This window comes from Pundamilia nyererei, unplaced genomic scaffold, assembly GCF_000239375.1.
Source record: "Pundamilia nyererei isolate P.nyererei 1_Seehausen unplaced genomic scaffold, PunNye1.0 scaffold00055, whole genome shotgun sequence".
Classification (NCBI taxonomy): domain Eukaryota; kingdom Metazoa; phylum Chordata; class Actinopteri; order Cichliformes; family Cichlidae; genus Pundamilia; species Pundamilia nyererei.
In genome coordinates this window covers 380,981-402,649 of record NW_005187456.1, presented here as the reverse complement: position 1 = coordinate 402,649, position 21,669 = coordinate 380,981, and the positions used below count along the sequence as shown (strand labels likewise).

Sequence of the window (21,669 nt, the reverse complement as noted above, 5' to 3'; positions counted from 1 at the left end):
CTCACAATATTACACACCTAGGTTGCTTGGTGATAATGTACTCCTATGCTAATGCACACAGACGGTGTTATTTTAAGTGGTCTTGTTTGTGCGGTTTCTTTGTCCTTAGATAACACTACAGTGGAGAATCTGAGAGCTGTTTGTCTGGACCATGCCAAGCTTGGTGAGAACAGCCTGAGTCCTTCTCTGGACTCACGCTTCTTTGGCCCCTCACCCTCACAAGTGCTCTACCTCATTGAGGTGAGTGTCACTGTGCCCTGCCTTGTTATACATTGTGTTCCCTTTTATCTATATACCCTTCATTATCAGATTTGCATAATGTATGCTGCTGTACATTGACCAGCAGTGGAACAACCCCAATGGCACCTGTAATTTTATAGTGTAATCTGTATTTAATAGGAATATTACACAGGAGTGAGTTTTGTTAGGGTTTTTTTTTTTTCCCCCAGCCCTCATTATGTTTTTAAAGAACTTTTTTTCCTCCACTAATAGGGCATGCAGTCACTGCCTATGGGGAGTTGACAAGCAAGGGAGAAAAATGAAATAAACATACATTGGATGAATATGATTTTTGCTGAGAATGTGTTTTTAAAAATGAGTTTGCTGAAGCTGCCATGCTGGTTGTTTCATCCAGATTAAACTTTCAGTCCCAACAATTGACAAAGGCTGTGGGGTGTGGCTTTTGAACCTGTTTGATTCTTGGATGTGGGGCGTGCTAGAAAAATGTAAGATTGATTTTTTTTCTTGTGTGCGTTCCAGGTTGTGTATGCTTTGCTGATGCCAGCCAGTGCCACTCTGGGCGAGGATGCCAGCGACTTCCAGTATAATTTCTTGAAAAGCGGTGGTCTGCCCCTGGTTTTAAGCATGCTCACCAGAAACAACTTCCTCCCATCTGCTGACATGGAGACACGGCGTGGAGCTTACCTCAATGCGCTCAAGATCGCCAAGCTCCTCCTGACTGCAGTAGGCTTTGGACACGTGAAGGCTGTTGCTGAGGCCTGCCAGCCTAATGCAGAGGGAAATATTCCTGTCTCTCCGGTTAGGTCACACTCATGATGCACACATAGACAAACCTGTATTACTTGTTTGACACTAGCACATATGCTTGCCATACTCTTACGTGCCTGCTTCTTTCTCAACACCTCTCTGCAGATAAATCAGGCTACTCATGACCAGGCACTGGTCCTCCAGAGTGCCCTGCAAAACATCCCCAACCCTGCCTCAGAATGCATGCTACGAAATGTAGCCATTCGCTTGGCCCAGCAGATTTCTGATGAGGTAAATTTTAGTGAGATAAGTTAAAGGAACTGATTTCTTTTTTTAAATTGTTTTTTGTTTGGTTTTGTAGGGAGGCCACGGTATCTTACCTTTAAAAAAAAAAAAAAAAAAATGAAATAAATAATTATTTTTTATGATAAAGGCAAATGTGTTTATAAGCATTAAAAGGGCTGCGATTAAGGGCTGACATAAGTAGGTTGATATATAGTTATAATTATTATATGTTGATATGAAAAGCATAAAATATATTCAAGCAAACACTGGATGAGTAGACCCATTTGAGCTATTATGTCTGTAACAGTAGATTTTCTGGAACTGTTTTTTTCACTAGAATTTCTTCCAGGCATCGAAGTACATCCCGGACATTTGTGTGATCCGTGCTATACAGAAAATTGTGTGGGCATCAGGCTGTGGTACAGTGCAGCTTGTTTTCAGTTCCAATGAGGAAATCAGCAAAATCTATGAGAAGGTAAAAATGACTCTGAATGCTGATGTGTTTTGTTGACTGTGTTCCAGCAGCACTTTAAACTGTCTGCCATCAGGTGTTTGATGTATGAGGAAAGAATGCTAAAGCTTGATCAGCAAAAGTCTAAATCTATATGAGGTTTTGATCAGCCTGGTGACCTTTATCTGTCTTTGTTTTTGTAGACGAATGCAGCAAAGGAACCAGATGGAGAGGATGAGCAGGTGTGCTGTGAGGCCCTGGAGGTGATGACACTGTGTTTTGCCCTCATGCCCACAGCTCTGGACACACTCAGTAAAGAGAAGGCGTGGCAGACCTTCATCATAGACTTGCTGCTACACTGCCACAGCAAGTAAGGATACCAGTTTGCATTCTAGCCACCTTCTGAGGCATGAGATTTAAGCTTTGGGTGGGGGAGACATGATGCTGATTTTGAAATCTGTTTTCAACAGATCGGTGCGGCAAATGGCCCAGGAGCAGTTCTTCCTTATGGCAACTAGGTGCTGTATGGGCCATCGACCCCTTCTCTTTTTTATCACCCTCCTCTTTACTGTACTAGGGGTGAGTGGCTATATTTCTTTTGTATTTTAATACCATAACATTACTGCAGTCCACACAACAGAATCCTAACTTAATCCATGTCTGTTTCCAGAGTACGGCCAAAGAGCGAGCCAAGCATGCTGGGGACTACTTCACGTTGCTCAGACACTTATTAAACTATGCCTACAATAGCAACATCAACCTGCCAAACGCTGAGGTGCTGCTCAACAATGAGATCGACTGGCTGAAACGAATACGGGTAAAAGAGCCTTTTAATCATTGTTAATGATTTGTTTTAGCTGTGCAAAATGTGTAAGGAATTATAATATATGCTGTTGTTCAACTAGTTATTTAAGGCAGAAGTGAGGCTGTACTGTATGTTTTCATTTGCCAGGACGAAGTGAAGAGGACAGGGGAAACTGGAGTGGAGGAGACGATCTTGGAGGGCCACCTTGGAGTCACCAAAGAGCTGCTTGCCTTCCAAACCCCAGAGAAGAAGTATTACATCGGCTGTGAGAAGGGAGGAGCAAACCTCATTAAGGTGAAACACACATTCATGAAAACAGTGCTACTATAATGAGAATATGTCCATCCTGTATTTTTCTTGTTTCACATAACATCACTAAGAAACCATATCTTCTTCTTCTCCTTTTTTTCCTGCTTGATTTAGGAGCTGATTGATGACTTCATCTTCCCAGCATCTAATGTTTACCTGCAGTACATGAAGACTGGCGAGTTCCCCACAGAGCAGGCCATCCCAGTGTGCAGCACTCCTGCTTCCATCAATGCTGGTTTTGAGCTCCTCGTGGCGCTGGCTGTTGGCTGTGTCCGCAACTTGAAACAGATAGTCGACACTCTGACTGACATGTACTATTTAGGTATGGAGATTGCTTTGGCTTTAGAGATGACGCCGCCCAAGCAGCTTGTAAATTACAGTATACATGAGGGTGTTTTTACTTTGTTCTCCATCTAGGTTGTGAGACGCTGACAGAGTGGGAGTATTTGCCTCCAGTGGGGCCACGGCCCAACAAAGGATTTGTAGGTCTGAAGAACGCTGGGGCCACTTGTTACATGAACTCTGTCATTCAGCAGCTATACATGATCCCTCCTATCCGCAATGGCATCCTTGCCATTGAGGGCACGGGGACCGATGTGGATGATGACATGTCGGGGGATGAGAAGCAGGAGAATGAGGTACAGTGAGAGTTTGTGTTGCAAGAGATTTAGTCCCAGTTTTCATCCTTTATCAGCATCCAGTGACTGACAGACTGGCCAACTATAAGCATGGAGGTCATGTAGGTAGAGCTTGGAGCTGAGGGCAGCATAATTACAAGACCAAATAGCAAATCACTTCACACAGTGACTTTCCCTCCCAGTTCTCATTTAGCTGCTATGATTTGTTTTCCCAACTAAACAGCAGCAGTTAAAAACGATAAACAATTTTAGATTTAATGACACATGTGGATATCAATATTTCACCTGCGTATTTTGTTTCCACAGAGCAATGTAGATCCTCGTGATGAGGTGTTCAGCTATCATCACCAGTTTGATGACAAACCTTCTAGTAAGTCAGAAGACAGGAAAGAGTACAACATCGGGGTCCTGCGTCACCTGCAGGTCATCTTTGGCCACCTGGCTGCATCCAGACTGCAGTACTACGTCCCTAGGGGATTCTGGAAACAGTTCAGGTATTGCAAAGACTCATTTGTTTTGAGCATCAGCAGTTTGCCTAGTTACCTGTTCCTGAAGTCTAGCGGGCTCTTATACCAAATGTTCTCGTCCTTGCGAATGGGGGATTCCAGAAGTTATGTCAGATCTCCTGCCACAGGCGGCATTTTTGTGTTGTTTTCAGCCAGCCGTGGGTACCACAGCGGTTGAGTTGAAGACGCAGTCTATGATCATGTCCGTTTTTACCACAATGTCAATGCCACATCAATATAGAAGCTTAGCGTGTCCCAGATTATACAGTTATTCTGAAAAGAAAAAGACGTCGAAAGGGGGGAAAAAGAAACTTGTTGATTTCTTTGCTTCCAGCTTCAACGTCTTTTACTCCTACACCAGCGTCGAAGTTGATGTTGTATCTGAGTGCCTGTGCCCTCAGCACTGCTATAAATGCTTTCAGAGCTGTGGTGGTGTCAGTGTTTGCTAGCAAGGCGACCAACGTAGCAACCATAATGTATCCGTGTCTTCCTGTTTTAGGTTATGGGGTGAGCCAGTTAACTTGAGGGAACAGCATGATGCACTGGAGTTTTTCAACTCTTTGGTGGACAGTTTAGACGAGGCTTTAAAAGCACTGGGCCACCCTGCCATGCTCAGTAAGGTGCTGGGAGGATCTTTTGCTGACCAGAAAATCTGTCAAGGATGCCCACACAGGTAAGTACACATACTTTGTGTTTGGTGACTGAATATGGGCAGCAGTTTAAGACACTGTATACTTAACCCACAAAAAATGTGTTGTCAGATATGAGTGTGAAGAGTCGTTCACAACACTCAATGTAGACATCAGAAACCATCAGAACCTGTTGGACTCAATGGAGCAGTATGTAAAAGGAGATCTGCTGGAAGGAGCAAACGCCTACCACTGTGAGAAGTGTAACAAAAAGGTGAGAAGTTGGTGTCCTTCTGTTTAGTATGTGATGCTTGTAACTAGGGGTGGGGGAAAAAATCGATACTGTGTAGTATCGTGATATTTTGTTTGCTAATAATGTATCGATACAGGGACAGCAGAAATCTATATTTTGTTACAAAAAAGGTTTTTGTGGGCTGGAACGTGCTCTGACTTCAGAGCATGTTAATCCTTTTTCTGAGCAAGAATCCTGACACTGTCCAAATGTGTTTAACTTTTTTTTTGGCAGCAATAAACATGACAGTGTACTTATTTTAATTTAAGACATGTTTTATTTTAATTAAGTTTAAAACTTTTTTATTTAATGTAAAATTATATTTTGTTTTAATTTACTTTCAAATTCTTCAGTTGCTGAAGGGGCTGCATAGTTTTCATATTGCATAGTTCAGAATAGCTATAATTGTACCAGATGGTTGCATTCAGTTAAGTTGGACTAGACTGTAATACAAACCGTTCAGTTTGTCAACAATAAAACTGACTGAAATGAGAGAAAGACTGAGTGTGAGACTTTGATATTAGATAAAATGAATATTGAAAACGTTTACCTTCATGTACAGAATCTGAATATCGCAAAATATTTTAAAAAATTGCAATAATATCGTACCGTGAGTTAAATATTGTGATAATATCGTATCGTGAGTTAAATATTGTGATAATATCGTATCGTGAGTTAAATATTGTGATAATATCATATCGTGGGATGTATGGTGATTCCCACCTCTACTTGTAACTGCTCATGGGAAATTCACGCCAACTTTTACCATCATTTTCACACTGAATCTAAACAAACTTTGTTGTCCTCTGTTTAACTTCTCACCAGTTCCCTTTTCCTCACCTGTTTTTATGCTTTTTGCTTTAAAGGAGCCGTAGATAATCTGTGATGCTTGTTCTCCCTGTCAGGTGGACACAGTGAAACGTCTGCTGATCAAGAAGCTGCCTCCTGTCCTCGCTATCCAGCTGAAGCGCTTCGACTATGACTGGGAGAGGGAGTGTGCCATCAAGTTTAATGACTATTTTGAGTTCCCTAGGGAGCTCGACATGGAGCCGTACACGGTAGCAGGTGTGGCCAAGCTAGAAGGTGACGACGTAAATCCGGAAAACCAGGTTATCCAACAGAATGAGCCCTCTGAACCGACGCCACCAGGCAGCTCCAAGTATCGCCTGGTGGGAGTGCTGGTCCACTCAGGCCAGGCCAGTGGCGGACACTACTATTCGTATATAATCCAGAGGAATGGGGGTGATGGTGAGAAGAACCGCTGGTATAAATTTGATGATGGTGATGTGACTGAGTGCAAGATGGACGATGAGGAGGAAATGAAGAACCAGTGCTTTGGAGGGGAATACATGGGCGAGGTTTTTGATCATATGATGAAAAGGATGTCGTACAGGAGGCAGAAACGCTGGTGGAATGCCTACATCCTGTTCTACGAACGTATGGACTCAATGGACAAGGACAGCGAGCTTGTCAAATACATCTCGGACTTGAATATCTCCTCCACTAAGCCGCATCAGGTCAAGATGCCTGGTGTTATCGAGTGCAGCGTCCGCAAACAGAACGTCCAATTCATGCACAACCGAATGCAATACAGCCTGGAATATTTCCAGTTCATTAAGAAACTTCTGACCTGTAACAGTGTCTATTTAAACCCTCCTCCAGGTATGCATCAGTTTTGTGTGTGCGGGTAAATTCAGAGCTAACTCTTTGGATCCGAAAAAACGAATGACTCTTTTTAGCTAGAGTTTAGTTTAGTGCTAGTTTCTTTTTGCTTTATGTTTGCTCAGACCTTTTGAGACATGGTTCCAATACTGGAAACATTAACTGTAGCAGATGTTTACAAAGCCATCTGCTGCCAGATATCATGCTGGTAAATCATGGTTGCAAACACCAGCTAATATAGCTGTGTTTGATCATTTTATTAATCAAGGTAAGGTCCATGTAATCTGGAAAGCCTCTTAAGAGAGGGAGACCTGAACAAGATGGCAATGAAAACAGGCAATCGATAAAGTGATACCAGCGAGAATAAAATAAACAATACTCAGATAAGACAGTCCAACCATCCACTCATGTTGACAGGTTGTATGAAAAATAATAGCATGTATTTCATTACTGATGCACAGATTGTGTTGTTCCTCCAGTAATGGCCGTGCTCTTAAATTCCCCCTGAAACCTACTTTGATCTTTTTGATTAATTCCTCATTGTATCTGATCTGTGGGTTTCAAAGCTTCTCTCTTAAAGATACAGCTGCTGCCAAAAATATTTGTATCACTAATCTATGCCTAAAAAAAAAAAATATATATATATATATAGATAAGGCAGGCAATTAGAGATAGATAGATATCTATATATCTATCTCAGTCAACTCAATGTTATAAATAAAATTCTCATGGAGGGGGGAAAAAATTGATGTTTAGTAGCTCAGCACAGACTGCTTAATACTGCACTACCTCTGTGTTAGGCATTACAAAGCTCTGATGCATTATTATTTGAACCAGAGCCCAGTGATGCCACTACCCCAAAAACACAGAATTTGTTCTGATCATAAGAAAATAAGAAAACAGTGTCAGTTTAGGTAGTTTCACATTTTATTTGATCTTGCTCTGAGCCTTTAAGTTGCTGCCTCATTTTGTGAGCCGACAACTTCCCATCTGCTGTTTCATTATGTGCATTTCATGTTTCATCTAACTCCAAACAAAGGAAATGTCTGTTTGCTATTTACACACTCCAGTGGAGTTGCATATTTCACTTCCTTTGTGTGTTTCTTAGCCAGCTCTGTTGATGTGCAGTAGTTACTTTAAGAAGAAGTAGTTGGGTGAAGCCTTAGTTGCATGTTTAAGCACTGAAGAATTAGCTGCAGTTACATGGAATATTTTCTTTGTTTTGGTAACCGCTACTCTTTCTTTTAGGACAAGACCACCTTTTGCCAGAGGCAGAGGAGATTGCTATGATAAGTGCTCAGCTGGCTGCTAGGTTTCTCTTCAGCACAGGTTTTCACACCAAGAAAGTAGTACGGGGTCCTGCCAGTGACTGGTGAGCCTTGCTGTTTCTTTTTTCCTTTTTTTTCCTCCCTCAAGTGTTCCAGCCCTTGTTTACACATGTTTATCTTGTTTTCCCCTCTAGGTATGATGCCCTTTGCATCCTGCTGAGACACAGTAAGAATGTACGCTACTGGTTTGCACACAACGTTCTGTTTGCTTATCCTAACCGGTTCTCTGAGTACCTGCTCGAGTGCCCGAGCGCTGAGGTCCGTGGGGCATTTGCCAAGCTCATTGTCTTCATCGCTCACTTCTCCCTGCAAGATGGCCCCTGCCCCTCCCCCACTGCCTCGCCTGGACCCTCAGCTCAGGTTGGTGCCAGGCTTGCATCTCGGCACTGGAAAAAGGACTTTAATTCGCTCTGTCTGGCCTCACATGTTAACACGATGCCTTTGATGGACTCCAACTGATTTCATGTTTGTGTTTTAGGGCTGTGATAACCTCAGTCTAAGTGACCACTTATTGAGAGCTGTCCTCAACCTGCTCAGACGAGAAGTTTCTGAGCACGGCCGTCATCTGCAGCAGTACTTCAACCTCTTTGTCATGTACGCCAATCTGGGTAAGGAGCGCATAGAGATTGTTAAGCTTTTATGTACATTTGTTCCTCAATGAATTCTACAAAATTTTATGTAAATTATAATTCAGTTCTTTAATAATTAAAGTTATTTGGTGCTTGGAATGCTTTTACTTTCTTCTGACCTGTCATTACTCCTGCCACATGCAGGCCTGGCTGAAAAGACGCAACTGCTGAAGCTGAATGTTCCTGCCACGTTCATGTTGGTCGCTCTGGACGAGGGGCCTGGCCCTCCAATTAAGTATCAGTATGCTGAACTGGGCAAGCTCTACACTGTCGTCTCTCAGCTGGTTCGCTGTTGTGACGTCTCTTCACGCATGCAGTCCTCCATCAATGGTGAGTTGTTGGGGTTCCCCCCCCCCCCTTCTCCTTTTAGGCACAAGTTGTATGAGCTCAGTTAAAGTGAACAAGTGATTGTGTGAAAAGGGTTAGTGAGAGCCCAGTGAGGATTTTCATCCTTGCTCAGGATCTAGTGACTGACAAACAGCCACTCTGAGCCTCTGTGCTGTGTAGGCACAGCTTGGAGCTGAGGGCTCTCAAAGATGATGAATGAGGGACTTTGCTAATATCCGCCTGCATTTGTAGGATAGTCCATCTTAACTTTTGTTTTGTATTTCCTGCAGGTAATCCCCCTCTTCCTAACCCATATGGGGACACCAACCTGACAGCTCCGGTGATGCCTGTGCAGCAGCTGGTGGCAGAGATCCTGTTTGTGAGGACGAGCTACGTGAAGAAGATCATTGAGGACTGCAGCAACTCTGAAGAGACAGTGAAGCTGCTTCGCTTCAGCTGTTGGGAGAACCCTCAGTTCTCCTCCACTGTGCTCAGTGAGCTGCTCTGGCAGGTAAACATCTAATGCTTCTTCAGAGCAACATGATATTCAGAACTCCATAGGTTTCTTACTTATAAACGTCTACAAGTGCTTGTATTTAGACTGTACACATTGTCTGCAGGTGGCGTACTCGTACACCTATGAGCTGAGGCCTTACCTGGACTTGCTGCTACAAATCCTGCTCATCGAGGACTCCTGGCAAACACACAGGTCAGACTTGATTGCTGAGTGCAGAAAGTTACAATTTTTAAACTTGAACGTGGTTTTAAATTTCTCCTTTGCTTCTTTTTGTGTGTGTAGGATTCACAATGCGCTGAAGGGCATTCCCGATGACAGAGATGGGCTTTTTGACACCATCCAGCGCTCCAAGAACCACTATCAGAAACGAGCTTATCAGTGCATTAAGTGCATGGTGGCCCTTTTCAGCAACTGCTCTGTGGCTTACCAGATCTTACAGGTAAACAGGCTGTCTCTCTTTAACTAATGCAGACCAAAGTAAGCACTAAGTAGCATAACAACAAGAAAGAGGTATATTGATGTGCTTTGGCATGTGAAAAGACTGGAAGCTTTAAAACATTTAAACGTTTGTTACATTTCTGTGCTTGTCTGTACAGAGTAACGGTGACCTGAAGCGAAAGTGGACGTGGGCAGTGGAGTGGCTGGGCGATGAGCTGGAAAGGAGGCCATACACAGGAAATCCACAGTACACCTACAACAACTGGTCACCTCCTGTTCAGAGCAACGAGACCTCCAACGGATATTTCCTGGAGCGCTCTCACAGTGCACGTATGACACTGGCCAAGGCCTGTGAGCTCTGTCCCGAGGAGGTAATACCATTAACCTTGTACTGTACACACCCACAGATTCTCTTTAACACTATCTTGCAGTCTTAGGGAGAGGTAACAGAAAAAATATTGTAAGACTGAGGCTGAATGTGAATGTGTATCACATCACTTCAACACAAATAGCCCAAATGAATGGTCTAACATGACCAGCATTTAACATGTGGATATGTATGAGTACTAACACGGCGATTAATCGAATATTAAGCCGATCAGAAAATTTGTAATTTACCATTTTCTCTACCTCTTGTAGTTACGCACGAAATGTGTTGTGTATTTTTAGCTTTGTATCCTGATTTTTTTTTAAACATACAGAGAGTAAATTATCTGGAATCTAAGTGCTCAGCTAAAAGAAACTGAGCTTGATTAAAGTACAGCTTACCATGTTTGACTCTGTGTTGTTTACATGGCTGCAGTTCACAATACACACAGATATGATTGTGTTGTTTTCACTTAAAATGCGTTACTTGTATATTTTTTTTTTATGAATGGAAAATCCAGTCAAATGACACACTTCTCCTGTAATATTCCATACACAGCTCAAGTGTACTCAGGGAAGCCCAGGGAAGGTCAGTATTCCAGGCACCACGACATAAAAGAAGGAAGTGAGACAAAACCTACCAAAAGAATCAGCAGAGAAACAACAGTTTTAGCTTCCATCACATTTAACACTAGTTTAAATCGAATTGCACAGCTTTGAGTTTCTTGTAGATTAGTCAGAGGCTTGAAACACTATGACGATGAGCCTTTTGCATGTATTTTCAATATAAATGTCATGTAAATAATTTAGGATGTGCAGTTAGAGTAAACTACTCCAATTTTGTACATGTCCACTCTGCGTAGGTAAAGCAGATTGTGAGCGTACATGATATTTTATTTAAAAAATAAAATAAAATAAATCATTTCTTGGCTGTTCAAGTAAAAGGCAAGGTGTACTGGCCACTGGTGAGATATGAGATGCTATGTAGTGTAACTAAGCATGAGAAGTCATGTTACGCAGCTGCACACAGTGAACAGATCTTTGTTCTCTTCCTGTCCTGTTGCCCAGTCTCAGCAGCACTGACATAGCCAGTCTTCAATCTCAGTCTAGTGCTCTTTTGCCAGTTTTTGCTTCCTCCCCAACTTGCAGTGTGGTACGGCCAGCCACCTGCATCTCCTAGCCTCAGCTGTACTTGAGCATTCAATGCTAGTTACAGTATTTTAACTGTTAAGCCGTTGTGCTTTTTTAGCCGCTGTTTTGCAGATTTGTACATTTCTAGATCTCAAAGGTTGCACATTACTCTTAAAGGCGTAAGCAGCCCCTAATGTGAAGCTGTCAGTTTTGTTATTTGGATCAAATCAAAAGCCAGAACTTATCATATTCATAGTATTAAGTTTTAATCTGTGACAAAATAATGAACAAAAGCTAAATTGAAAAGTTTATAAACTCGTGATGTTTCAGATAGCTTTCAGGTCCTGTCCGTTACATCATGTTGTAATGTTGATGTGTACTTGACCTTGCCTCAGAGATAAGACTGTAAAACGATGAGGCTGATGTTATTCGATATAGCATGATAAAAGTACAAATGCCAATGAGCCTTGTCCTTTAAAAACGACGCACTGAAATTACCTCCACAGTAGAGGTTCATGTGCACCTTCTGTTAGCTCCATTTTTCATGCTCTCAGCTGTAGACGCCACCCACACACATAATTCAATCTCCTAAACCTTATTTACTTGACAACACAGTAGGAAGTTTGACTTTCCCACACAAGCTACTCTCTGATGTCAGACTATTATACTTTGTTCAAATAGATGAGCACATTTCCAGTTTTTGTCTTGATATGTGATTACAAACATATATTCATCTCTTTTATTCTAGGAGCCAGATGAACAGGAAGCACCCGATGATCAGGACTCCTCCCCACCTGAGGATACGTCTCTGTACCCACATTCTCCCGGAACAACCCAGTTTCAGCAGGTAGTGTCTCAGAGGACAGCTTACTGCCCATTCCCATCAAAGGATGTTCTATCTTTCTAAATCATAACATGTGAGGAAAAGAACTTGCAATAGAAAGCAGCCTAAGCTTTTAGCAGCATAACTAAGAGAGTATCCAGCTCTTTACTAAAGAAAAAAGGATAATCTTACAGTACAGTTCAAGTATTTGTCTCCCATACTCAAACTGGGAGCTCGGTCCACAGCAGAGGGGCCTGCTAGCTGAACATGGGGTTTCTGAACTTTGGTGTGTGAGAGGAAAGACTTTAAGATGAATTCTGGATTTAACAGGGACACAGAAATATGACATCTCCTAGTTTCTGTTTGCCAACAACTTTTGCTTAACTGGAAACTTTTCAGGGAGGGGTTACGACACCTGATTTTACAAAAATAAATAAATAAATCCATCCCAGAAGTGCGGAGCTTGTGAAGTGTTTTTTCAGTGTCACTCTGAGACAGGATGTTCTCGAGTTTTCATATTGCACAGGTAAAAGAACGCAGTCTTAGACAGTGGTTTCCATCCCCGTAGCGAGTCTTGTATTATCTGTTAATGATGCTGGTAACCATGGTGAAAAGTGTTTTTTCCTGAGTATTATTTCGTGCCCAAGCACTCACACAATCAGTGACTCAGGTTTGTCAGTTTGTGATAATGCTGCACTGCAGACAACTTTGTGTGCTTCCCCGAGTACAAACTGTACTTGAGTTCATCCCTTTACACTGATTTAGGCACGTTTTGTCTGTGTATTCAGTAATTTACCACACCAGGCTCATTTCTTTCATCAGAAACACTTCATCCGTCTTTGAGGTCAAGTGCAAGTAAAATGTAGACAGGAAGCGGCATGTGGCTTCACCTTGAGTGACTCTGTGGCTGTCAGGGCATTTATCCCTACTGAAGACATACATTACTAGTCATAGATGGGGATTTTTAAAAATTTTTTTATAGGTTCTGCTTCGTGAAAGGCAGGGTAATTTCCTGTTTAGTGCATTTACAGCAAGCAAACACGGACTAAAAATAATCTGTGGTGCACATGTTGACTGTAGTGAAGAAATGTGGCTCTGATGTTTTTACTGATTCAGCAGCAGAGGTGAGGTCTGTCAGTTTAGATTAGTTTGGAGTTATTGGCCCCAGCAGCGTTGCACGTGCATAAAACACGTGGCTGTGGATGCAATTAAAGCATGTCATGTTTTCATTTGAGTGCATTTCTTATATGATGTGCTGATTTTTCTCCACGCTCTCCCCCCGAACAGAACAACCACCCTCACGGGCAGCCGTACACCGGGCCTGCTGCTCAGCACATGAACAACCCCCAGCGCCCCGGTCCGGCCTCCGCTCCGACCCCAGCCCCGACCCAGACTTCCGCCCCTGCCCCTGCCCCCGGTACCACTCCAGGAACAGGCCCGCGAGCACAAGAGAACTGGGAGGGCACAGAGGAGGTCGCTCCCGCCCCCACCTCCACCCCAGCGCCCGCCCCGCCTAAGGAGTAACCTCCCCCTCCCTTCCTCTGCTGTGCCTCGAGCCTCCATCGTCCCACTCTCTCCTCTCGCCGGGTCCCACCTTTCTCTTTCTCTCTCTCTGGCCCCAGGGCAGGGTAGAGCCTGGCCACTTCTCTCTCCACTGTCCCCACTCCCCCCGACAGCCTGCGGGAGACGCTCTCCCCTGACCTGAGGCCGCCTGACTGTGCGACAGGGGCCCGTTCTCGGCTGCAGAGGCGAGGGAGTGGACAAGAGTTCTAATAACGAAAAAAACAAATTTACCTGGAGCTGACGATGCTGATGCGCTTGTCTACACGACGAAAAGGTGTACATAGTATGTTAATGTTTTTGACTGTTCAGATTCCCCAGTAGCATAACTCTGTGTGGTTTGCTGTTGGGAGATGTTGCAGATGTTATGAAAAACAAAATGGATATTATAAATAATAAAAATTCCCCCCCAGAAAAAAAAAACTGTAAGAAGACAACAACTCCTTTGTTTTATCACCCATGCTCAGCAGTAAAACTTTGTTCTGCCATCGGACGGTTTCTGGTCATTCACCTGTAGAAGGACGCATTGTTATCATCATAATTATATTCTTCTTAAGCTCCTTGGCAACCTTACGACCCACGCCAAATCAACCCGCGAGCTGTGGTTGCGTTTTACTGCGAGACGTGGAATGGTTGGGTGGACTTTAATGGTGTTTGGTTGATGTGAAACAGCATTGATGCAACATTGTTCTGAAACTCATTGCCTTTCTCTCACTTTTGTCTTTTTTTTTCTTTTTCTTTTTCTTTCTTTTCTTTTTTTTTTTTTTGGTTCTGGTAATTAATTCAATCCTTTCTGAAGCTCTAGTTAATATGCTGTAACATTTAGCATGGCTTCTCACCAGAATAGTGTAGCCCATGGGAAGACTTGTGATCATAACAACCTAAAAGCTGTTCTTAATCCACATCTCCAGAGGGGTGTTGTTTCCCTTTAGGTTGTCTTTTTTTTCTACTCATCTACCCTGTCTACAAAGAGGGCGATACTTTTTTTTGTTTTTTGGAACCAATGTATGAATAAGTGGCTTTTCAATTGCACATTATAATCCTCCAACTTCACATTTGGCAGTCAGTTTCGGTGGGTTAGACAACTTTAGCTTTCATCTATAGGAAAATGAACACATATGCAACAGAACTGCTGTACTGGGCTTTCTGGTGTATAATAGACTGTGTGGTTTGCTTCTGTCTCTTCAATAGAGCCTAGTCGTAGACAGACTTTGTTGCCCATCGGCCTCCTTTCTGCCGTGGAGCTGGTCAGGTTTGGCATCTGGCTGCGGTTTGGGATGATGTGACTGATCCTGAGCAGCAGCAAGCACCCACCCCACCTAACCCCACCCACCCCCACCTTTGAGAGTAGGTCCCACAGCAGGGTTTTACCGTAAGAATAGCGGCTGGTTAGTCATGTTGCAACTTGAGCTAACTTGTGATTATGTAGGAGTAAAGGTAAACATCAGTAAATACTGTATTTAATTGGTAACTTGAATGCGTGTAATTTTCTTTTTTTTTATTCATTTTTTTCTTTTATTTTGTCAAAAACATACCAAATACTCCTGCAAATGAAAATATTCTGCCCACCGTATTATATTTAAATATTTTGCTCTTATTTTATAGAATTTATTTTGTTGTATTTCACTAAAAAAATAGAATTTGATTTAAGAGGAACATTTTTGTCCTTGTGTTATTTTTAAAGAAGATATTTGACTGTACAGAGTTCTGCGCCCTGTTTTTTGCCGACTTTTGTTTTGGCCATGGTGTGACGTTGAATTCTGGAGCTACAGTCGCGATGTGGACTTTCACTTTGTGAGGTTTTTTGTGCACAGAAATATAACAAAAAAAAAAAAGCATTGCGCCCTTAGCAAATAAAGAACATGGAATCTTGCCTGCGTGTCATTTTTAAGCGTTGGACAGTTCAGAAGATACTCGACTTGTTTTCGATTCTGCAGTGCAGTGTGACTTTTACTGAATCTGTGCCTTAATAAAGGCCCAACTTCAAGGGAGTCATACTTTGAAAAGCACATAGTATTTGTTGAAAGTGTGAATCTTACATAGTGGCCATAAGAGCAAAATAATTAAGTCTCTTTAACAAACTCTTGCCAAGCACGTGGCTGTTTCGCCTCCATCAAGTCTCCAGTCTGTTTTCCACGTACCCTTCACTATTACTGATTTCTGGGTCACACTCAGAAGGCTGAGAGCAGGGATGAATTACTAAGGTCAGGCTATTTTATTGCTTATATACTTCAATGCATTGAAAGTTCAATCACCTGCCCAATAAGATGCCCTCTAGTGTTTAGAAGTGGTCACTACACTAAAGCAGCTAAAATTGATTTTGTTTTCCAAAAAACCCCAAAGAACTTTTGAAATCTTTCAGATAAGGGAAACACATTCCGACCCTCGCTCCTCAAAGAAGACCATAACCTAAAAACAAAGATTAAGACAAAGGGATTTGGTATAACAAGTTATTCCTGTCACCAAACAGTAAAATAATAACTGGTGACCTCAGTGTGATTTGTTTTCCCCCAGTAAATCTGACTAAACCTGATGCAAATTCTAACTTGTATACAAATTGTTTCAAATTAAAAACTAATTAGCCTTAACAGGGATAAAAAACATCTGAGTATTTTTTTTTAAAAAGTGTGTTAAAGCTTTGCTGGTGTGACAGCTGAAACACCTGCTCCTGATTATCACAACTCAGGAAGAACCCCCCCCCCCCCACTATATTCCTTTTTTTTTTAAACTCCCCAAAGTTTGTGCATGTTGAAAGCTTGTTGAGCAAAGTCAACACTGTCAAATATAACTTAAGATTATAATATCACAGCTTCACCTTTAAAATTCTGCAACTACTCAGTTTCACACAAGGAAAACCTGCTCATCTAAACACCTCACTGAAATGGGGTTCATTGTTTTGTATGTGGTGTGGACTCTGGAATGACTTCAGCCAATCAAATGTTTTGGAACAGGTTTTTATTATCAACACGGTCAGATTTAGTTCTCCTTCTCCTGGACGGTCTTTGTTCCGCGCAGTCTGCCTGTACGACGGGCAGCAATAAGACCGACCTTGCGACCAGCAGGTGCATCCCTCCTGATTGTTGAGGGTTTGCCGATGTGCTGATGGTTACCACCACCGAAGGGATGCTCAACAGGCTGCAGGAGGACAGTAGAGGGGGGGAGAAGCATCTTTAGTATGAGGACTTTCAAAAGGGAATCCATCCTCTACTCTTTTCTTCCTCACTGACTAATTTAACAGCAAGCACACAACCAGGTATTGTGATAAACATCCTTTCACCAGCCTCTTAGCTCTGAGAATCAGAACCAACAGGCCTTTATTTCATATGTTTAATAAAGATTGTTTTCTTTGTGACCAGAAAGGCTCAAACATGGACTTTCTTCATGTGGTTGGTGCTCTGACAACACAGGCAGCACCATCTAAAACCTCAAAGCAGGTTGTTCCTCTAAACGTTTTGAGATTCGCCCGCCCACAGACTCGTTGCAGTGTGTGTGAGTTCTGCAGACTCTTCTGGAAACCCATTAGGGTAACTGTAATACCGAGTGATTAGCTATTATCTTCACCACCTCTGAGAATAGGCAATCATCTGCATCAGTGCTGAGACTTTTTATGGGGCTCCATATTAAACTTTTCTAAAGATTCAATGCCCAAAATAACAGTCTGATTATCTGCCTACATGACATGTCTTTCAGTTCAATGCATAAATACATGCATCTGTCTGCTGCTCTGCCTGCAGTCCTGTATGTGTTTCTAATCGCAGCACAGTGCCGGTACGCTCATGTTCACTTACGTTCATAGCCACACCACGGACACGTGGCCAGCAGTTCCTCTTGGCCTTGTACTTGTGGTAGGCACGACCGGCCTTCAGGATGGGCTTGTCAATACGTCCACCTCCAGCAACGACACCTTCACCACAGAAGGAGGGCAGACACGTTTAAACGCTTTCCTCAGTCCAAAGACTAGATCAAATGCGCGGCTGTTTCGTTACGCTTTCTTACCAACGACGGCTCTGTTGGCAGAGGCGATGACCTTCTTGGCGCCTGAGGGCAGCTTGACTCTGGACTTCTTGGTCTCGGGGTTGTGGGAGATGACTGTGGCGTAGTTTCCTGAAGCACGGGCCAGCTTGCCTCGGTCACCGGGCTTCTCCTCAAGGCAGCAGATGATGGTTCCCTCCGGCATTGTGCCAACGGGCAAGACATTACCAATGTTCAGCTGAGCTGTGGGACAAGGGATGAGAGGACAAGCTTCAAACTTCCATCTGACAATCTGAAAACAGTGTCACCTAAGCAACAGCTCTGTTCGCGTTTCATTGGAGGCTGACTGAAGACAGGCAATCAAAAAATGTAACAGAAACACGAGGCAGCAGATAAGCAGGTGCTGCACAGCACAAAAGCAAATAATCGCCCTCTGATTACACCCTAGGATTCTTCTGCGCTTTTCACGGATGCTCATCTTTGCTTAATGAGCTAAATAAGACAATAGTTCAATTAGAACCAACACAGACTGAAAATTATTATTAAAACATCTTGTGGTTCATTCAGATAACTTTATCCATCAAGGACCACCAATGGAACAGATTTATTTTTAGACCAGAAAATATTTAACCATGCAGATGAAAGCTCAAACATTACACACTTCATGGTTAAAATTGCTGTTATCATGTTTGTCATTTAACAACCACAACTTAAAAGTCTCAGGGGAAAACAGAGATCCCCCTGAAGTGGGCAGTGTGGCTGAGGACAGCTGAAGTCCTGACCTATATATCAGAATAGAGCTGCTGGTTCCAACCCCATAACAAGTACAGGAGGGCAACTGTCACCATCTTCTACTACCAAACACATGGTACTGGGTGCTTCTTCTGTCCCCACAAAGCACAAGTGTGGACCAGAGCCCCAAAACTACAGATACCAAGTTAAAAAAAAAAGTGTGTAAATGCCTTCAAACTGTTGAGTTTCTGTCAGCAGATATTAAAATAAAAAACATCACGGCAGTCCCAAACAGCTGACTCTCTGCACAACAGCACCATTATCAATGAAGGAAATGCTGATTTTTATTCATGTAGAAGGAAATACAAATAAAAGTAATCAAGTAGTGTAATTACACTTTGACTAAAGCTAAAAAACAACTTTAACAGCTACATCCTGCAAGGACTTTAAGACTTATGAGTGAAAACGCAGAGAGTGAAGTTGAGATCTCAAGTGTGTCCAGCACTAACCCAAACTATGAAAGAGCAGAAAACATTCAGGCAGCTTCTTGTCAAGTTGCTCTGTATGTTGCATATTCTATCAGCTCCTATATCATATATGATCATTACTCCTGTGACTAACTTTATGACAGGAAAACATTAAATCATATCATTACATGGCTCCCTGGAACTACTGCCACCTCTGAAGCCACTCAATCTTAACAGGAACTTTAAAAGAGAGTCTGAGTGAGACAGAGGTCCAAAATTCCTTCTCAAGCTTGATTTAGACTTCTGTGGGAAATCTATGTCATAACTTGCATAGTAACCGGAAACTACTTTCATCCCTACACCTCAACCTTCCACGCCATTCAAGTCATCTTTTTATGTGTCGACCTGATGTTTAGTTACATTTCTCAGGAGATGGATGCCAGATTATGTAGCAGGTTGTGGCGTAAGGTTAAAATGGGGATCCAGCTATGGTGTAAGATCGGACGCAGAAATATAATTCATGCATTAGCGTCACGTTGTGGAAAGATCCATGGCAACAGATGAAAATCTAAGAGCAGCTCATACACCCTTGCTCAGCGTCTTACCCTTCTTGCCACAGTAGATGAACTGTCCGGTGTGGATGCCCTCGGCAGCAATGAAAAGCTCCGTCCTCTTCTTGAACCGGTATGGGTCACGGAAGGCCACTTTGGCCAGGGGGGCACCACGGCCAGGGTCGTGGATAATGTCCTGCAAGGGGAAACCAGCAGGAAAGACATTACAAATCCGTCCACCCTCACCACTGCCCAAAACAGCTGGGATTTATCATCAAATTACCTTCACAATCCCCTTGATGTAACCATGGCGTTCAGCGAAGTCAATGTGACGGAGTTTAGCAGCACCTTTCCTGTGCTTGACGTGGGCTTTAAACACAGAGCCCGCACCTTTTCTCTGTCCCCTGATTACACGTCCCATCGTGTACTGAAAAACAGAGCATTTAATGAAAAAAAAAGTTACATTCTAGTGTCTTGTTTAATACAGGATAAAATTAAATCCAGCATCTCCATCAAACAGGTCAAAACAGAGAGAAACATGTGGCTACCCCTCTAAGCAGACCTGTGTAGTAATTACTAAAGCTAAACCTCATTGAATGGATCCAACCTTAACTTATGATACATAAAAACACTTTAAAGCAAACATTTAACCAGTAGCAAGTTAAAGAAAACGTTTCAAAGGCCTGAGTTTAAATGTGGGGATTTAATGAGTTCCACTGGTTTTTAAAAGCTTGAAACAGACACGTATCTGTCGGCTTGACATATGAAATGCTAACAGGGCTGCTACTAATGTAAAGTCACATTAAGTTTTCCTTTATGGGAACTTTAACTTAAAGCTTATGAATGTTTGTCGGTATAGTGGCTGAAACACTACACAAAGCGAGTGTGGCTTCTCATATGCAGTAATACATCTCTCATAATGCTAGCTGTCGTTAGCCCGCCAAGCTAGCCTCCGTTAAGTCAATTTGTTAAAGTAACGGTTCAGGTTTAACACAAATTTCCTTTATTCCAACACTTACACGAGTATATACAAATTTAATTATTAGCAGCCTGCCAAATTTGCTCATATGAAAGGCTGCCGGCCTTTTAGCTACCAGCACACCGCTGTAAGTGCGCCATGTCGCCCAACAGGGACACACAAGCACGAAAAAAAACTTAAAATCAAAAGTCTGTCGTTAAAATGCTCGTTAGGTCTTAGTCTTATACACTTGTTCGGTATTTAGAAATGTCTTTTTAAAGCGGATGGCCTAATTAAATCTGGATTTAGAACAGATTTTTAGGACGGGGATCAGAAAGTAGACATCCTACCTAAACTCCGTTGACGGAAAGAGGAAGTGCAAAGGAAAAAGCCAAGGTTTTCTTCCGGAGAAATCACCGCGGGGGCCGACGGGAAATGTAGGCTTCGTCCTCGTTTTCTTAGTTTAACTCGGAAGTAAGCAGCGATTGTCGCAAATAGAAGAATCGCAGCACTGAGGTATTAAAACTCCATATGTGTTAAATGATGGGAGCACAATCTTAGCATAAATACAGAATAAATAAACCTAAACGCTACCTTTAAGCAATTTGGATTACAAACATTTTCACACATTGAATGGTAGAAGATAGAAAAATAACAAAAAGAAAAATTTTGGGGGGCTATAGGGATGTTTATAGTAGCCTATAATGAGTTTCTTTCTAAATTTAGCTGAGCATTACACAAAAAAAGTATACAGGGATCTTTGAGTCTTTACTGAGGAGTATGATGACAGAAGAACAGCCCTCTTAAAAAAAGAAAAAGAAAAAGAAAGACTGTGGGAATAAATGAACTCCAGGAGATGGCAGCAAAATAATGTCAGAGTGGTGTTTATGCTCAACAATGAAATAATTGCCTGAAATATTTTTGAAAATTAAAGCTTCTGACAATTTAAAAAACATATTAAATATGAATTTGCATATAAGAAAACCACAGCTTGCTAAAGCAGAATCGTGACATTTGTGACATGTGAACTACTAAGCAGAATTTTTGGCCTGTGTTAAATAATGTTGGTAATATGTTTTAGGGATATTATCAGTACTTTTAGTGTGAAATGTTCTTGCACTGTCATTCTAGTGATGTTTGGTAAAGTCATCCCAGTTATAAAAGATCACGTGGCCAGTGGCGTGTCTAGAAAATTTTTGTTGGAGGGGCCAGGTAGGGGCACAGATTTGGAGAAGGGTTGAAGGTTGAATTGGCAGATAATGTTAAAAACAATTCTACCCTTCTGTTGGTCTTCCATGGTCTCTTG

At 42.3% G+C, this 21,669-nt stretch overlaps 2 protein-coding genes across 9 annotated transcripts in view; one reads left to right on the top strand and one right to left on the bottom strand.

Moving 5' to 3' along the window:
* usp9 (ubiquitin specific peptidase 9) overlaps positions 1 to 15,217 on the top strand; it is a 37,517-nt gene extending 22,300 nt beyond the window's left edge. For 4 of the 8 annotated variants that reach the window (XM_013911042.1, XM_013911045.1, XM_013911041.1 and 1 more), the window contains 25 exons: positions 110 to 240; positions 760 to 1,038; positions 1,153 to 1,278; positions 1,610 to 1,747; positions 1,927 to 2,093; positions 2,194 to 2,302; positions 2,394 to 2,540; positions 2,676 to 2,822; positions 2,952 to 3,159; positions 3,255 to 3,475; positions 3,782 to 3,969; positions 4,481 to 4,654; positions 4,743 to 4,884; positions 5,808 to 6,564; positions 7,813 to 7,936; positions 8,027 to 8,252; positions 8,371 to 8,500; positions 8,666 to 8,851; positions 9,139 to 9,359; positions 9,469 to 9,557; positions 9,648 to 9,804; positions 9,962 to 10,174; positions 10,729 to 10,758; positions 12,049 to 12,147; positions 13,411 to 15,217. In XM_013911042.1, the coding sequence (XP_013766496.1) occupies positions 110 to 240; positions 760 to 1,038; positions 1,153 to 1,278; positions 1,610 to 1,747; positions 1,927 to 2,093; positions 2,194 to 2,302; positions 2,394 to 2,540; positions 2,676 to 2,822; positions 2,952 to 3,159; positions 3,255 to 3,475; positions 3,782 to 3,969; positions 4,481 to 4,654; positions 4,743 to 4,884; positions 5,808 to 6,564; positions 7,813 to 7,936; positions 8,027 to 8,252; positions 8,371 to 8,500; positions 8,666 to 8,851; positions 9,139 to 9,359; positions 9,469 to 9,557; positions 9,648 to 9,804; positions 9,962 to 10,174; positions 10,729 to 10,758; positions 12,049 to 12,147; positions 13,411 to 13,647 (4,646 nt within the window). In that variant the 3' untranslated portion in view covers positions 13,648 to 15,217. The remainder of the gene's footprint in view (positions 1 to 109; positions 241 to 759; positions 1,039 to 1,152; positions 1,279 to 1,609; positions 1,748 to 1,926; positions 2,094 to 2,193; positions 2,303 to 2,393; positions 2,541 to 2,675; positions 2,823 to 2,951; positions 3,160 to 3,254; positions 3,476 to 3,781; positions 3,970 to 4,480; positions 4,655 to 4,742; positions 4,885 to 5,807; positions 6,565 to 7,812; positions 7,937 to 8,026; positions 8,253 to 8,370; positions 8,501 to 8,665; positions 8,852 to 9,138; positions 9,360 to 9,468; positions 9,558 to 9,647; positions 9,805 to 9,961; positions 10,175 to 10,728; positions 10,759 to 12,048; positions 12,148 to 13,410) is intronic. The other 4 variants (XM_005733767.2, XM_005733763.2, XM_013911046.1 and 1 more) reach the window with 3 other exon arrangements.
* A 1,404-nt stretch (positions 15,218 to 16,621) lies between these two features.
* rpl8 (ribosomal protein L8) lies at positions 16,622 to 19,869 on the bottom strand. Its single transcript, XM_005733762.1, has 5 exons — positions 19,689 to 19,869; positions 19,460 to 19,601; positions 17,680 to 17,898; positions 17,472 to 17,587; positions 16,622 to 16,818 (listed from the first exon to the last, which is right to left on the bottom strand). Exons 1-5 carry the CDS (start codon positions 19,824 to 19,826, stop codon positions 16,660 to 16,662), a joined length of 774 nt encoding a protein of 257 aa, XP_005733819.1. The 5' UTR covers positions 19,827 to 19,869; the 3' UTR covers positions 16,622 to 16,659.
* Positions 19,870 to 21,669: the final 1,800 nt, after the last annotated feature.